The sequence below is a fragment of the Acomys minous genome (assembly GCF_964271855.1).
Source record: "Acomys minous genome assembly, contig: scaffold_24, whole genome shotgun sequence".
Lineage (NCBI taxonomy): Eukaryota > Metazoa > Chordata > Mammalia > Rodentia > Muridae > Acomys > Acomys minous.
Window position 1 is genome coordinate 195490 of NW_028182181.1, and position 18096 is coordinate 213585.

An 18096-nucleotide genomic window follows, 5' to 3' on the forward strand; every position below is an offset into this window, starting at 1 on the left:
GATGGTCACTGGGAGATGCTTGCAGCGGGCTTAGAACATTTCAGATTTGTCTCAGGGTTAATTTCAGTACGTGTTATATGGTAACCCCAGCACAGCAGTGTTTGTTTCCCCGAGCTGCCTTGGTTGTGTAGAAAGGTAATGTACATCGGACCAGTTAGTTAGTTGCAAACAGCTCATCCCTGCTCTGTGACCCCACGACAGCCAGCATTCACAAGTACGGCCTACAGAGTCAAGCGTGAGACCCCAGCATCATGGGCAGCTCTGAGAGAATGATGCTATCTAAAAACAAAATCAGTTAAACATCAACTGTATCAATTATTAAAGTTTTTCTGATTGGCACATTATTTGTGCTGTTTAAACATTTCGATTGTAGAAGCACATCTAGCAGAGAAAGGCACATGTGTGGAGTAATCTGATCACCAGTGAGTAGTATTTGTGTTTATGCAGTTTCAATTGGACTGCGTCATGTCATACATCATTTTTCTTGGAAGTAAATAATGAATGCCACTTTCTGACATTAAATTATTTTTCAACAAGTTCTTAAAGTGTTCTTTGAAGTCCTGACTATCTCTTAGTCTGGCCTGTATTCATAAATGTAAATTTGCATCTTGTTTCTCCTGGAAAGATTAGTGCTTTTCCTCTACTTCTCAGGGACCTGTGACAGTTAGTGGGAAGCTTTATGATCATTATAGATGGTGGACAAACTCACTCGCTTTTTGACATTTCCCAGCAAGACTGGCTTTACTCATCAACTGTATGCTCATCTAAGTAGGAAACCCTAGATAAACCACTGTTAGAATTAATGTATCTAGTAGTTTCTAGCTTTCAGTTATTTATTTGTTTGTTTTGGAGACAGAATATCACTATGTAGCCCTGGCTGGCCGAGAGCTTGCAGAGCCATGCCTGCCTCCATGACTGGGATTAAAGACATGGACCACCACTCCAGATAGCCTTCCACGTTTAGCAGCATGTTAGAAGATAACAGGGGCTGGGCTGATGGCTCATAGGTTTAGAGGACTGGCTGCTCTTCTAAAGGTTCTGAGTTCAATTCCCAGGAACCACATGGTGGCTCACAACCATCTGTAATGAAATTTGGTCCCCTTTTCTGGCTTGCCGACACACATGCGTGCAGAATACAGTATAAATAATAAATATTTTTTAAAAGTATAACATACTCAAAAAGATTTTACCAATAAAAAGATAATACTTTATTTCGAGAAACTAATGATAGAAATAGCACAAAACAATAAAAATAAAATGATAATACATAAAAGGCTACTTCTATAATCTGGAAATGGGAAGATTGTACCAGAGTAAGGAAGCCTAAAGCTATAATAGCAACAACAAAACCGGAACACGGCGTGTGCATGCACACACACACACACACACACACACACACACACACACACACACACACACACACACCCATGGAACGTACCGCAAACACTGGCAGATGATTTACTTGGGAAGGCTAAATTTGTAATGTGCAGTGATTCCTAATTTTAAATGTATAATGTATGAAGAATATGTATGTTAATAAAGTCAAAATAGAAATCTAGGCTAGAGACAGGTCACAGGAGGAGAGCACCTAAGGGCACCTGTATTAGTAGCTCAGTTTCCTTTAGTAAGGGCGCAGAGTACAGGGCTCCCTGCTGCTGGGGGCGCTAGCAGCACAGGCTTTGGAGGTCTGTGTGGCATCACATACATACAGACTGATCAGTTCTGCTTCCAGAAAGCAAATTTGTAGGGACTGGAGCAACAGTACGTATGAAGCCTTGTGGCTGAAAATGAAAGTGCCCTCTTCATACTGTAGATAAGCTAGAGGCTATGGCTGCTGGATTTTCTTCCTGCTACAGAATGTCCTTTCTGACAGGTAGGTGTGGGAGGGAGAAGATGAGCTGTGACTTGGTTGGATGATGTAGAAGTGTGCTTGTCACAGGTGGCGCCAGGGGAGAGTCACATGAGGAAGTCTCTTCATTGCCCCTCGGCTGGTTGCTCTCGGTTGGCCTGTTGTGTGAGAAGTCCTGAGTGCTCTGGGCTCTGTCTGTAGGTGGCAGTTTGTGACTAGTGTGTGTGTTCAGGTGCTGCTGTTCCAGCCGGTGGCACTCTGTGAGGTGAAGGTGGTCATGAGCACACAAACTGAGGGCCACTGGATGTGAGTTGACTGCTGAGAAAGCCTTGGAATTCCATGTGGATACCAAGGTAGAAGACCCCCCTGAGCCCATAGAACCTGCAGGATGTGGTTCCTGGAGGCTGCCAGTGAGGGGCTTCATTGTCCTCATGCTAAGGCTCGCTCCTGTCTCTAAGGCAGGGTGCAGCTTGGTTTTTTTGTAGTTTGGGTTTAAATGTCTGGGAACACAGTCAACTTAGAGAGCTTTCTGTCCAGAGTGGTGGTGTCAAACAAGCTCATTGTCTAAGTGAGTGGGCTCCTTGTGTCTGAAGTACTTATTTATGGATAACTTCATAATAATTTGTTACTAGTAAGTAAATTTCTCATAAATATTTCTAATGTTAGTGTTCTTTTCCTCTTAGTTTTTTGTGGCATCAGATCCAACTGTTAAAACCGACCGGCTGTGGCATGACAAGTACACACTGAGGAAATCGATGATCCCTTCCTTCATTACAATGGACCAGTCCAGGAAGGTAGGGCTGGGCTGGAAGACACTTTGCCCTTCCTGTTGATGCTGTGATTGCGAATGCTTGACTGTGGGACAGGACTAATTTTCAGCTCCTAGAACTCACCTGATACAGACCTAGCACTCATGTTCTGTGTTTTTAAATCATAGCTAATATGTAATGTGTGAGTATTTGAATTGTTTGGGTAACTAACTTGTATAAAGTTGAATCATAGCTTATTTTTCTTTTTAGGTCCTGTTGATAGGAAAGTCAATAAATTTCTTGCATCAAGTTTGTCATGATCAGACCACAAAAATGATAGCTGTGACCAAGTCTGCAGAGTCTCCCCATGATGGTATGGCTATTGTAATGGTGGTGACAGTGCTGGGATTGTGATGGTGGTGACAGTGCTGGGATTGTGATGATGGTGTCTGTGATGTCATGTGGTTATGACGCTGTGAGGTGGTGAGTGTAGGCAGTGGTAGTGACCCTGGTGGTGATGATCTGTTGCTTAATGCTTTTTAATTTATAGCATTTACACATTACCTGGATTTCTAAAATGTGCTCATACAGAGCATACATGTACATGTATGAAGTATCTATTGCTATGTGGATGCTCAAATGTTTTAATATGGAGTTAGTAGCATTGGAGTAGAGTTAACTATTTCCTCCTTAATACTTTTCATTGCTTTATCCCCGCGGTGATGAAAGGATAGTAAGTAAGTGAAGCAGATGGGAAGGCAGTGCAAGACTTATGACTCTGTGGCTGCAGAGATCCGGCTCTGCCTGCGTTCTAAGGTTCGTTTGCCAGCTGCTAGAGATGTGCTCCCCTCCCTTGCCCCCCTCTGCTTGCTGCCTGCCTCAGCCTCAGTGATCACCCGTCAGCTTATTTCCTGTTCTCTAGCCATCTTGCCATCTTGATTCTTTGGCTTTGCATAAGATGTTGTATTGGAAGTGGCCAAAGGCTGGAGCAGAATCCAGAGGATTGGAAAGCACCTGTCTCCCCATGCTGGCTAAGGGCAAGGCCGAGGCTGTGGCAGGAGCTTCTGAGGTCAGGAGGCGGCCTGTGTAGCCACCGAGAGCGGCAGCTCCCCACATAAGCAGCTCACATGCGGACTTCTGCATGGCCTCGGGGATAGTCTGGGGGAGAAGTGGGAGCCAGAGCCAGATTTGGGTTTACCTATGTTTCAGAAAGACATGGAAGAGGAGGTGGAAGACATGCAGGTGGTCCCCCGGGGTCTTGCAGTCCTGTTGGGACTCTGAGGCTCTGACGTCAAGTGAGGCTTCCTTAGCTACAGCCTGCAGTGCGGTCATTATGCTTGCGTGCAGTGCTGGGCAGGGACCCTGGAAGTCCAAGTGCCAGCATCTACTCCTGGTCCCGGGGATCCTGGCCTTGCAGGTTCAGTACTGCGCTGCCTTCACTGGCCGTGGCTGGGTTGGGTCTACATTGATGGTTGCCTCTGGTTCCATAAATGCCTTGACTTCCTCTGTTAAGATACATGTTACATATGGATGTGTGCCTGTCCCTTTTGTTTTTACAGCTGCAGATTTATTCACATACTTGGAAAACACATTTCAAGGGAAAATTGATGCTGCTTATTTTGAGACCAGCAAATATCTGTTAGATGTCCTCAATAAAAAGTACAGTCTGCTGGAGCACATGCAGGCCATGCGGCGCTACCTGCTTCTCGGCCAGGGAGACTTCATACGGCACCTGATGGATTTGCTAAAGTGAGATGAAGGCCTGAGAATAGGTGGCATCAGAGCAAATGAGTTGCTTACAAAGTCTTTGTTTAAAATAAGCTGAGTGGATGACGTTTTCATGGCTCTCATGCCTTACTTTTTCCTCTGTTGCCAACAGACCATCAGATGTGTGTGGTGTCCCTGTGGGCACCATGACATGTGCAGTGGCCCCTGAGTGGATGGAGTTGGATGGTGGTCACAGTGAACTTTGGCTTCAGTCTGAAGTTCATTGGACAAATACACGTTTTAAGTTGGCCTCTTGGTTCACGTGTTTTCTGCAACTTGACAAAGTGCTGTCTTGTCACTGTTCCCTGTGGCCATCCTCCTGTTGTGGAATGTCTAGATGTGATATGGCTCAGGGCTCTGGACAGGACTGGTGGTGAACGGGCCACATGCCACAGTAGGCCAGTGCTTTCACTGAGGCATGTGAAGGGTGTTGTTACTTGCTGTGTCTCGGTGGTTCCTTTAAGAATGTACAAACTAACTGTTCCCTGTAGGACAAAAATATAGCAAGTTACTTTACACCAAAAAGTTAGCTTTTTCTGGCTTCCCAGGAAGTCCAGTGCCCAGCTGTCCATCTTCTCCACCAGGGGGGTTGTGTGGTGGAGCTGCCTGGAGCTGGTTGGAGCTGGTCATTGGTTGGTATGGCTGCTACAATCCCATGGCTGCAGAGCATTTCCATACCAGGACTGAGGGGGTTTCTTAGAGAGTTAGTTTAAAGGGAATGTGGTGAGGAGTTGTTAAAGGGAGGATGTTCCCTTGGTGCTGGCCTAAAAGTGCCTGGGGTGCAGACTGGCACATGTGCAGGCAGCCTAGCCAGGCACAGCAAAGCTGGAGTCTGGAGAGCACCGCAGGTCATCTCCCGTGTTACTGTCTTCCCTACGGGGGTCATCTTATGTCACAATGTCTCCTCTCAAAGGTGTGACTTACATGTAAGGACCACCATCTATCTCCTGTTGGCTGCAGGCCCACTTGAGGATGTGTGCCTTTTCTCCTTGCCTCCACCCAGCACTGCATTGGCACACCTGAGATGACGGCCATCTCTTAGTCAGGAGAGTGGGGGCTTCATGTCGGGAAGCACAGCCTTTAGCACTGAAATGCTGTGCTGGTTCTGAGGCAATGGTGTGCTGGTGCTGAGGTAATTAATGGTGTGCTAGTGCTGGGCCCTTTGGAACTATGAAGTCTATATTTAGGTACATAGATGTTTGGTCTTTGTAGGGAATCATAAAGATCTTATCTGTAGGCCAGTCATAACTTGAAAACTATCAATGTGTAGCACAAATAAGTACCTTTAGCCAAGCTGAATGAAAATTAATGTTTTTACTGTTTTGAAGAAATGCTTTCTGCAACCCTGTTGGAAGTTAATGTCACGAAGCTTTCTTTAGTGAAACATGGTTAGGGTTTTAATGGTATTGTAACAGATTTTATGCATAGGGGTAAGAGAAAGACAAAACACACCAAGAGCATGGTGTGGGCTCGGCAGAGTGTCTGCCTTTGTGGTCTTTGTGGTGGTCACACACAGGGTTCTAGACCTATGCTCCTTAAAGGATTTCTATGAAACCTAACTGAGACCACAGGGTGGTTGCTGGGGACCGTAATACTTTTATAACTGTGTCTATCTGTCCCATTTGTCTTTTCCATTTTTGAACTTTTACTTTTTTAATTAATAATTTTTAAAAATATCAAATAACATTATCTTTAATTTCAAACACATTTCTTAAGGCCAGAACTTGTTCGCCCAGCAACGACTTTATATCAGCATAAATTGATGGGGATTCTTGAAACTGCTGTAAGAGCCACGAACGCCCAGTTTGATAGCCCAGAGATCCTCAAGAGGCTAGAAGTGAGGCTACTGGAGGTACATGTGGGCGTTGGGGCAAGTGAGGGCACTGGGACACGTGAGGGGGCTAGGGACACGTGATGGTGCTGGGAGCACTGAGGGGGCTGGGGGTAGATGAGAGGGCTAGGAGCACATGAGGGGGCTAGGGGTACGTGAGGGGGCTAGGAGCACGTGAGGGTGCTGGGAGCACGTGAGGGGCCTAGGAGCACATGAGAGTGCTGGGAGCATGTGAGGGGTCTAGGAGCACATGAGGGTGCTGGGGGCAGCTGATTCTCAGTGCCCTCTCCAGTATCTTCCTATTATGTCAGGCACAAGTCTGGTCAATCCTGGAAACTAAACATCCTGGGTGTGCTCTGCCCTGTTTTAGAGGAAGCAAGTCCCTCTCATTAGGCCACATGTTACTGAAAGGCTAGTTCCCAAGTTGGATGCTGTGTGTGAGATGGGTCCCACAGAGCATGGGTGCATCACAGGCGCTTAGTTAAGTGAGGAACATTTAATAGTAAATTGAAGGAGCAGGCTGGGACTGCAGCTGCTCCTCAGGAGGGCTGCACTTGGAGTCGGAGTTATGAGTGTGAGTGCTCCCTGCCTGACCTGCTAGTCAATACTAGAGACTCACAGGTTCATTCAGAACAGCATCAATTACTCCCGCATGATCGCAGAGCCCCTGGAGTGTGCACCTCTTCCTCCTGCACGATCGCAGAGCCCCAGGAGTGTGCACCACTTCCTCCTGCATGATCGCAGAGCCCCGGGGATGTGCCACTCCCTCTCGCCACTTGGACATTGGTGCCAGTGAGGAGGCTGATCATTGCTTGCACAGCAGAGTGCTTTTAAAGCCTGCACCTTATTTTACTGCTTTTCTTTGAGGAGTTGACAGGTTCTTTGGCAATAAGTACAAAGCCTTTCAGTTATTTGCTGTTTTGTTTTATTACTGTTAGGTCTCTCCAGGTGACACTGGATGGGATGTCTTCAGCCTGGATTACCACGTCGATGGACCAATTGCTACCGTAAGATCCACCGTCTGTGTACTTGTGTGCAATGTTCACAGCTGTTTGGATTGCTGGGAATTGCATTGTTTCCAACTGGCTTTCTTTTCTAAGAACTGAGGTTCAAAGTAATTGTGGTGTTAGGCTACACCTACTGAATGAGTTGCATAAGCCAAGACTGCTTCAGATAATTATTAATGAGTGCTGAAATGCTCCATTATTTTAAGAATTCTTAGAAATATCATTTTTTTCTGTCACAGGTTTCAGCAAGTGCTTAATAAAAGCATTGTTCATTTTATGCCATTATTCTTAGACTGCAGCAACTAATTTAGGATAATTTGAAAGGAAGCATAGAGTATATTTTAGGGGAATTGTATTTTTCCTACTTAGATGAAATTTGATATTTAGCATTCATTTAAGCTGATGAGCCGCTACCTGTCACATTGTTCATGCATTTCCACTCACTTGTTGAGAAGGGCCATTTCTTCTACCACATCGCAGAAGCTCGGCTAGAGGAGTCGTCATGCATGTCTGCGGTTCAGTTGCCTCTCTAGCCATGTTCTCTCTCTTTAGGACTGAGCACAGGGCCTCTGAGACTTAGTCCTTTCTGTGTCTGAAATGCTGGGGAAGTGCATTGTGTCCCTTCTGTTACTGGGGATATTTGCTGAGGGTGACTGGGCTCTAACATCCCTTCTCTAGTGGTTGTGGCAGAGTGGCTTTATGCCTGCCCCTTCTGTGGGATGAGTCACACCCTTTGCTATGCGGTGATTCCATGGAAGCCACATTCACAGAATGGCAGCCACAGACGTGTCTTAAGTGGCCTGTGGCATGTGGCCTGAGAACTGTTAGGCAGGTTCTTAGCCTCATTAATCCCGATCATGACTTTGATCAGGTCAGAGCTAATAGTTTGAAACAACAACTGTTGATGAGTTGAATCTTTCAACATTCTCTTAGTGGCCTTTGTCCTGGGCATGTGTCCTGAGTGGTGGTTACTGAGAATCGCTGCATGGTGTGTCAGCAAATTGTTCAGGACTTCCTGCTGTCTGCATAGCTAGCTTATGTGCATTATGCATTTTCACAATAAAGGATAGTTGTAAGGCTAGGGACAGCTCAGTGCTAGAGCTCTGAGGCCTCAAGTTCCAACCCCAGGCTACAAAGACAAAATGCCATAGTAAAGATAACTGCACTGATTGTTAACAGAGTGAAAGTGCCTTACAAGGAGGCAGGCTGAGTGTGCTCTAGGCATGTGCTTACTTACTTATTCGATGGGTTCATTACACACCTCACTGGCATAGCTAGAACTCAAAGGTTTTGAATACAGTTTTAGAAGGACTAAAGAAGAAAATATATACCACAGCTTTATTTTAACGACACATCTGTGACAGCCCAGTCACACACAGCTAAGTTGTGACAGGAGCCTAGGCTGCCAGATAGAGAGAAGGGACTCTGGGCTGTGTGGTTGCTCAGCAGGTCAAAGTGTGGGGAAGCATTGCTGTGCTGTTTCTGTTTGTGGCTGGTGAATTTTCAATCCTTGTTGTCACAACAGGCATGGTATTATACACTATTAGACATTGTCTGTCAGGTTTGATTGCACACAGAACATACTGAGCTGTAACAGGAGGGGCTGGGGCAATGGTGAGGTGAGTTTGCTGTACAAGCTTGAAGACTGCAGTTCAGGTCGCCAGCTCTCACGTGAGTGCTGAGTGGACATGGCAGCCCTCCTGCAATCCCAGTGCACAGGAGCCAGGACCTCAGAGTGAGCTGGCTGGCCCAGCTGAGTTACACAGGCACACACACACACACACACACTCACACACACACACACACGGAAAAAATACACAAAAGATAAAAGGAAGCCCATTTTATAAATACAGTTATTTTTTTCTGCTTTTCTTGTGAATTTGTGTGTTACCTGTTGCGGTTCTATTCTCATTAATTGAGGTTGTCATTTTTTGAACAGAATTTAATTATAGTAGGGATATATCTTGTAGCAATCATATAATTAAATCTTGTATAATAGCACCGTTAGGTTCTACTAATTCTAAGATATAAAATGTCAGTGAAATTTTTGGGTAAGTCTAATTTGGGACATTGTGAAATTCACAACCCAGGTTACTGAAGAATGCATTAGCTAAATACAGCTCCTTAACTATGTGAAGTATTTCTGGTTGACCTTGCTTCTCCTAAGTCTCAAGTTATTTGTGGTAGAGTCCATCCAGATTTAAGTGTGATGAGGTCATGGAGTCTTGATTCCAGCTGCAGAGGACCAATTGGAGGGCTTGCAGCAGTACTGTGTGCAGCGTCTCAGCCTGGTAAGGGTCACCGAGTACAGGGCCTCGGGCGGCTGCTGTCCCACACTGACAGCCTGGATATTTGCTCACTGTTGAGTCTCTACAGATGAGGAGTCTGGAGCTTACTTTATCTCTAGGCTGTAGTCTCCCTTAGGGGAAGCAGCCAGCTAGTAAAAGTGCTGTGGTGACTCTTACTTTAAGGTCAGAACCGGGATGTCTTCCTTTTAAGTAGTTGGTATACGAAAGACCATGGCTAAACTGAACTTCTGAAATCAGTGAGAATATGGTACTCCAGGGGCTACTCTATGGTGTACGTGTAGAGAGAAAATCCTACAATTGACTCATGACATCCAGTTCAGATCAGCTTCTGTAGTCACACGAAGATAATTAATACTGTAGGAAGCAAGCAATTTGCAGATAATCCCCCAGGCACTTGTGGTTGATTTTGGAACTCGGAACAGTTTCCAGTCACTCCTATGAGGAGTTGTTTCCTTGTCCTCCTCCTCCTCTTCACCATCACCATCAAGTACCTTCCAAAACCTGCTATTGAGTGGCATAAGGGAGCATGAATTGACCGTTGTTACATGATATGTGTGAGGCACACAGCGGAACACAAGATAAGCTGGTTTACAGGTAAGAGTCCCATGCTAAGGTGAAAGGAGCAAGCATGAAGTTCTAGGAGCCTGTGTGGAGTAGTTAGACAGATGGTGAGGTCAAAAGGTAGGGTGAGCACTGCAGGCTCTCATAGAAAGGCCGGAGGACAGACATAGACAAGGCAAGGTTTCCTGGATATCAGAGCTCCTTCAGAGCAGGCTGGCCCTGTCTCCACACTGCAGGCCTGTGCAGAGTCAGTGCCCACAGCGCTACAGAGGCTTCCTTCACTGTCTAGTGCTAGGTGGGGCATTTAGTTGAACTAATTTGTTTGTAGTTAACCTGATACCTTGACCAGCACGGGAGGGACAACAGGAGGAGGACTGAGACAGTCTCTCTACCAGGACACATTACTTGCTTGAGAAGCCACAAACATGGTACTGAGCAGAGGTACGGAAGGAGTCTGTAAATCTGTGACGATGATCAGAAAGACTTGTTAGGGTAGAGGTGCCGCTAGGCTTGCCTCTACTTTTGGAGATGTCGTTACTAAAACAAGTGATTCCTCTGTCTGTCGCTTAGGATTTGGGGCTTACAGTCATGTGTTCAAGTTTAGACTGGGCTGGGCTGGGCTTACAGTCCTGCTGAGTTACGGCTAGAGAGTTGGCTCAGTGGCTAAGAACACTTGTTGTGCTTCCAGAGGACCCACGTTCTAATCCTAGCATCCACACATCTGTAAGTACAGTCCCAGGGGATCCAGTGTCCTCTTCTGGTCCCCAAGGGCACCAGGCATGCCCAGCACATGGTTTCACAGACACACATGTAGGCAAATATAAAGCACAACAAACAAACAAAGCCCAGCATGGCAGTGCATGCCTTTAATCTTAGCACTTGGGGGACAGAGGCAGGTAGGTCTCTGAGTTAGAGGCCAGCCTGGTCTATACAGAGAGTTCCACCCTGTGTGGGGAGAAAAGTCTTGGTGAGCAGTCTGCTGGTCACACCACCTTCATGCCGGTGTCTCCAGCTACAGGACTGACAACATATCACACCTGCTGCTGGTTGGTAAGTAATCAGGTGGCTGCTGTTAGAGCCTGCTTCTGAAATGCACTGCTTTCCTTACTTTAGGTCCCTTGTAAACTGGGCAGGAGTTGTGTGTTTGCTGATTGTGAGAAGGCTAGGCCTGGGCTAGGAGAGTGTTTTGCACATGAGATGCAGCCTATCTTGTCTCTCTAGGTGTTCACACGAGAATGCATGAGCCACTACCTGAGAGTGTTCAACTTCCTGTGGAGGGCCAAGCGCATGGAGTACATCCTCATTGACCTATGGAAAGGACACATGTGCAATGCGAAACTCCTGAGGAACATGCCAGGTAAAGGCAGAGGAGGCCAGTGAGGCCAGCTGAGAACGGAGCTGACAGGACCCACTGTTGTAGGAAAAGGTCATTGTGTCTTGACTTCATTACAGAATAAGAGAAAATTAAGTCATACTGGATTTTTCCCCCATACCATAAAGTTTCTTTTAAAATCATGTTTGTTTTTCAACAATGTCCATGGTGTAGTTTAATTAAAATAACAACAAAAACAACAACAACAATAATAATGTATGTTCTATTTGTGAGTGCCTGATCCTATGTATGTGCACCATGTGTGTGCTTGGTACGCATGGAGGCCAGAAGAGGTGTTGGATGCCCTGGAGTTGGCATTACAGACAGCTGTGAGCTGCCATGTGGGTGCTGAGAATCTAACATGGGTTCTCTGAAAGACCACTGAGCTATCCCTAGCCCCTAACTTAATTTTTTAATCACCCATAGTCAAGGAAGGAAAACCTTTCAATAGGTCCCTGGTTCATTCAAAATTCACTTAGTGCCTTAATTATATTCTCTTTGAAGCATTAATTTTTCTTTTGACCATAATCCAGGATGTAGACGTGTTTTGTATTTTATAATTTAGAACTATAGTTAGACACTTAGATATTTAGTCGATTGTGTTAATGTTACAATATTGAATGACTTCAATTATGATAATTTTGAGTTCATTATGTTGAAATCAATTATGAAAACATTTCATAAACCTCTCTAAAGAACAACTGAGCTAAATCTGCCCTTTGATTAGTAAAATTAGTCATAAGTAAGATCGAGCAGTTGTTTGAACAAAGAGGTTTTCTCATCACTGCTGTGGGCTGCAGGCTGACTCCAGACAGTGATGGCTACAACAGACTGCAGCAGTGCTGGCCACCAGGCCAGTGTGGCCATGGAGAGAGTGGCCTTTACCGAGGCTCTCAGCACTGCTCTGTACTCAGTGATGGCTGTTTCCTTGCTGGTAGCTGAGAAGGAAGTAAAGGGAATGCAGCTAGCTTCCTGTTTCACATGCTGAAGCCAACAGAGTGGTGCATACTGTCTTCTTCACAATGTTCTTGCCACAAAGAAACTGGCCTCTTTGGTCCTCAGGGAGAAACAAGTGTCTTCACACAGGAGGTCATGCAAGGCTTGTGCCTTAAGGTGTCCTGTTGTGTGCCGCCCCAGGCCTGACCCTGCAATTGCATTTCCTTCTGCTTAAGCTGTCCACTGATTCGTGGACATCGGGCTTTTAGAGGAGTGTAGAAGAGTGTTAACCCTCTGGTATAGCTGGTGACAAAGCACACTGACTGGTGGCAGTGCAGTCCGCTCTGTGTAAGACAATAGTCCTGCGTGAGCTCAAGAGATGTAAGTAAGTGGCTGGAGACTGGCTGTGGTGTTGAGCACTTGCTGTTCTTGCTGAGCACCCAGGTTTAGTTCCCAGCACCCACATAGTGGCTCATAACCACCTATTACTCCAGTCCCAGAAGACTTGATGCCTTCTTCTGTCAGCCTCTGACACCAGGAATGCATGCAGTGCGTATGCATGCATGCAGGTAAAACACTCATACAATAAACTTTATCACTAAATATTAAAAATAAATCTAAAGAAATGTAAGTGACAATTGTTTTCAAATAGTGCACATAAAGCCCTGTATTACACTGGACTGACAGATAACAGTCCGCGCTTTTGTCTTTCTGACTACTGAGCAGGACTGCTCCTGCTGGTAGTTTGCAGTGAGGCCGTGCTCCTGCCTAGTGCTGGGCCTGCCCTGGAGGCACCCCTTTAGGTGTGTCATCACCAGTCAGTCACAGACTCTCTCAGGACTCACATGGAGACCTCATTGTCACTTGTCTTTCCTTCCAGTGGAGAGAGTCCAAGGTTGAACAAGGGAAGTGATTGGCCCAGGGTTCTACAATTGATGTCAGGACTTAGTGTGGCTTCTCTTATTGGAAGGCAAAAATGAAAGTCTTGGAGAAAAATGAGTCAAGAACAAGCTAAAATGAATCAAAGATGGAAGGCCCTGTGGGGGAAGCTAAGTCTCCTTCAGCATAGAACCTATGAAGGAACTTGAAAGATGACAGTTTTCTGGTCACTGCATTATAGGACACTTAGGTGACAAGAGGGTGGAATGGGTGCCTATGAGTCAGTCTTCTGTGTTCAGCCTGTGCCTACTGAAAACAGTAGCAGTATGCAGGCTGAGCCAGCTCATTGTCTATTGAAAAGCCACGGGAAGCCAAGGTATCTCCGAATTCTTTCTGTTGGTTTTTCGTTTATCCGTACTCTATCACTTCTGAAGTGTTGCTCAGTCTTCACTGAAGCCATCAGGGACTGCACTGCCTGCATGTGTGCCAGCCACAGCATGGTCACTCGCCTTTGGAAATATGGATGGCACAGTGGTTCTGGACTGAAGCATAGAGAGGCAGTATGCATTAGAAATGGTAGGGAGCAGGGCAGATGCTGAGAAGTGCCTTGAGGCCACAGACTGATGTGTAGCACAAGCTGGTCTGATTGGCAGCTGTTTTCTTTGTGGTGATGTATTTAATAGTAATACATCTTACAAAGGTGGTACCTTAGGTGTCTTCCTCTACAAAACTCATGTGTGGGTAACTCAATTTCAGTGAACAGATGAGTCTCTGTGTCTAGAGTTGAACAGCTCTCGTGCCTGCCTTGGGTCTGACAGTGCCACTGCCTAGGGTGGCCAGGATTAAATTTGCAAAGAAATCAGCATCCAGCCTGAGTCTAACAATGAGTTGTTGTCTGTGTGTGTGTGACTCTTACCTGTAATTCACACACACAGAATGCCATCAGGAGAGATATGAAGGCAATTGGATGTTGAACACAAAACATGCAGAAAATGCTGGTTTTTGAAGCATCTTTTAAATCCAAAGCACTGGAAATTAAATTAGTTAAGTGTTTGATCTCGAGCCACTTAAACAGCAGCCAGGAGAAGTGGGTAAAAACTTGATCAAGCTACCATAAACGGCAGCCCCAGGGGAAGTGGGTAAATACTTGATCAAGCCACCTTAAACAGCAGCGCCAGGGGAAGTGGGTAGATACTTGACCGAGCCACCTTAAACAGCAGTGCCAGGGGAAGTGGGCAGATACTTGATCGAGCCACCTTAAACAGCAGCGCCAGGGGAAGTGGGTAGATACTTGATCAAGCCACCTTAAACAGCAGCGCCAGAAGTGGGTAGATACTTGATTGAGCCACCTTAAACAGCAGCACCATGGGAAGTGCAAGTTGTGGAGGAGATCTTGAAACTGTGATGATCACACTAGGGTATTTCTTTAAGGAAATCTAGGACTTAGGGTGGCAAGGTGTCTCCTGCTGCAGGTATGCCCTGCTGACCATGCCTGGGCCACAGAGCTGGGTCAGCTTGCTTTGGTCTTTCAGGAGCATTTAGAGGGCAGTCGACAACCAAAATTGTCCCTAGGAAGGAGATTGGCTTGTCTGCATTGTGTGTGGAGAGTGTGCCTGCGTCTGTGTAGGTGCACTGTGTGTGCATCCGCCTGCTCTCTTCAGAGCCAGAAGAGGCTGTTGGCCCTCCCGAAGTTGCATTACCAACAGCTGTGAGCTGCTGTGTGGGTGGTGAGAAGCTGCATGTAGGTACTGCGTGCAAGGACAGGACGTGCTCGCAACTGCTGCGCTATCTCTCCAGCCCCAGTAGATCTTCCTAGCTGTGTGTGTAAGATTGTGTTTTAACCCACTAGGGTACACTTATATGTTCATTTCGCTCAGTGTGGTGTTGCACTGAGGCCATTCTTAGAATTGGGAGGATTTTTCTTGCTTTAAGCTTGTATTCTGTATGCATTTCCAGGGTATGGGTAGAGCTGAGGATAGCAGGGACGAGTTAAGTCCTAAGGGGTACTGGACTGTGCTGTGCCTTTGACTCAAGCCCATGCTTCTGAGAGCCGCATAGAGCTGGCAGTATGTTTTCACTCCTCGGTCAGAAAGGACAGCCGTGTGGGTAGCAGACTGCAGTCATGCCTAGAGGATCTGTGTTCGAAACTGTGTTTTTCAGCAGGCAGTGACCTCACTGTCAGGTGTCACCATAGAAGAATGTCTCCTTCAGAAAATGAAGTGACAGGCTTTCCTAGGAAGAAAAGTATGTCCACTGTGTAGTGAAAACTGAAGGAAGAGCACATGTGATAACTTTGTTCAGTATGGCCCTGGTCATGCAGGTTCTGTGGGCAGGATTTGAGCGCTGGGGTAAAGTGAATGCAAAGAGCTCATCCAGCCGGTTCCCAGCTTGGAGGATGCTGCAGAATGCACCCAAAGTGCACAGATGTGAGGTGCCATCGCCCAGTTCCATGGATGTTTTAGAGTGCACCGCTGTGTTTAAGGGTCTGTCGGGACATGCACCATCAAGGTCGGAGAGGCAGAGCCCTTTCATGCTAGTTCTTGGTGAAAACCAGAGTCCTTCTGCAGAGTATTTTCTTCTGAGGTTATGACCGTGTATAACTTTGTAGTGCCTTGTGACAGGTGGCTCTGTCCTCTGCATGGGGAACAAGGCGATTGTATGGCTAGAGGATTAGGTTAGATAGCCCAGCCTCAGTGGAGAAAACCACACCCTGTCCAGGAAACCGAGAAGCAAAGCCTCCTCGTCAGATGCACGGCCAGCATGTGTAAGCAGCATCTGCTCACTCTAGACAGACCAGAGTAGCGTGACCTTGAGTCCAACCTGGCCAACTAGTGAGTTTATTGGGTTGTACTGATGAGGGGCCGCTTGAAGGAGCACACGTGACTCACATTCAGCCACATCACTGAAAACCCACCCTGGCTTGGGTACAGCTAACCCGGGCTATATTCCTGGAGCTCTGCAGACATGTGTCCCTGAAGACATGCAGGCCGCTTGACAGGTTGGCAAGCCTCCTCCTGTAAGGAAGATGGGCCTCTCAGCTTCTCTGGACTGGGGAGGCATATTTACTGTCTCATGAACCCCCCTCCTCTGTCTGGTGGGACCATTTCTATTCAAAATAATTACTATACAACAGCTGTATTCATAGATACAGATTCCAGAGTGTGGGCGAGGCCTGTGGAGTGTGCTGCTCTCTGAGGGTCCTGTGCCGGTGGGCACAGCAGAGCCCTCTTCTGGTCTCCAGATGAGTAGGGGAAATAGCTATGCCTTGGTGGTGGATGGACCAGTTGTAGAGAAAACATAAAATAAGGCTTCTATTTATGTGTGATGCTCACTTGTATAAAATAAGCATTTGTACTTAGCTGTGTGTGTTCGTGAGTGCTGGTGAACAGTTACAGAGACCAGAAGAAGACATCTGCTGTTCTCTCTTGTCCTACACCTTCCTCCTTGCCAGCTTGTGGTGCTCCTGCCTCTGACACTCCAATCCTGGATTATAGGCGTGCCTAACCATGCCCAGCCTTTTACATGGGTGCTGGGGATCTGAACTCAAGTCTGTGTGCTTGCCGAGACATGCTCTTGCCCACAAGGCACACTCCATTAGCTGAAGCACAGGCATGAGCAGAAAGCCGCTTCCTGCTCAGTGTCTGGAATTAGTGGGCAGCTTGCAGGCGGAGAGGGCTGCGTGAGCACCAGTGCGTCCCCGCCCTGATGACATTCTGTGTCTTGCAGAGTTCTCCGGCGTACTTCACCAGTGCCACATCCTGGCCTCTGAGATGGTGCACTTCATCCATCAGATGCAGTACTACATGACCTACGAGGTGAGCCGGCCTCTGCCCCTGCCATGTGGCTCAGAGCTGGGAGACGACTAGGCCCTTCCCAACACCTCAGCTTGTCCTTTCAGGTCCTTGAGTGCTCTTGGGATGAGCTTTGGAACAGAGTGCAACAGGCCCAGGACTTGGACCACATTATTGCAGCACATGAGGCATTCCTGGATACCATCACCTCCCGCTGTCTCCTAGACAGTGACTCCAGGGTAAGGCTCACTCCTGCAAACCAGGACTGGAACTGCCAGGTGTCAGGCACCGCCACATCTGAGAGAAAAGCTTAATAAACTTGGAGTTTGAGGGTCGCTTTCTAACAGAATTGGAATAACATTGGTGATATGAGAGTGTGCTGTAGCATCTAACATGGTTGTGATGACAGGGCAAGCGGCAATGCCCTGTTGATGGTGTAAGGAATAGGAGGAGGCGTCATGAACGATGTCCTGTGGAGCTATAGCAGGATGGACACTAGAAAGGCATCGAAACAGCAAAACAGTGGTGGCATGCATGAAAATCCCAAAGAGTGGAGAGATTAGAACTTCCCCCTTCCTCATGCTGGGAGTCAGTCTCGGCCTTCTGTGTCTAGACACACCGAGTCTACTGTTTCATTCTCTTGGTCTAGGGGCAGTGGTTTTAGTTAATGGCATATGGCTGCATGGCTTTAAACAGACTGTGTGCACTAGCCACGAGCATGTCATAGGCCGGGCTTTCCCCAGGCTTTCCTTTCTTGTAGTGAGCCCCCACTCTAGGAAGTTACATGTTTTGAGCAGCAGGGCTTTCCTGGAGCTCTGATCTCCTTTAAAGGTCTGGGTGGAGAATGACCATCTCTGAGCTTGAAGCAGGTAAACTGGCCCTCAGGTTGAGGTCTTGAGCATTTCTCAGTGTGCACTGCTCCAGACACGTTCTGGGTTTGTGGGGAATGCTTCTGCCCAGGCTTTCCCAGGGCTTTTGTGTTGTTTCCTCTTAGTCTGCATTAGCCCACTATGGTGGGTAGAATTATTGAGTTATATGTGCGACA

At 46.9% G+C, this 18096-nt stretch overlaps 1 protein-coding gene and 2 long non-coding RNA genes across 3 annotated transcripts in view; 2 read left to right on the forward strand and 1 right to left on the reverse strand.

The window, feature by feature from the left end:
- The window catches only part of LOC311591745, a 153985-nt gene that overhangs the window by 76686 nt on the left and 59203 nt on the right, over positions 1–18096 (reverse strand). The window lies entirely within an intron of this gene.
- Positions 1–18096, forward strand: part of LOC311591746 — a 167087-nt gene that overhangs the window by 66917 nt on the left and 82074 nt on the right. The window lies entirely within an intron of this gene.
- Positions 1–18096, forward strand: part of LOC311591743 (gamma-tubulin complex component 3-like) — a 54645-nt gene that overhangs the window by 28822 nt on the left and 7727 nt on the right. The window contains exons 12-19 of the mRNA XM_084803401.1: positions 2533–2643; positions 2869–2971; positions 4158–4347; positions 6082–6217; positions 7135–7203; positions 11295–11430; positions 16987–17075; positions 17159–17290. Coding sequence (XP_084659527.1) covers positions 2533–2643; positions 2869–2971; positions 4158–4347; positions 6082–6217; positions 7135–7203; positions 11295–11430; positions 16987–17075; positions 17159–17290 — 966 coding nt within the window. The remainder of the gene's footprint in view (positions 1–2532; positions 2644–2868; positions 2972–4157; positions 4348–6081; positions 6218–7134; positions 7204–11294; positions 11431–16986; positions 17076–17158; positions 17291–18096) is intronic.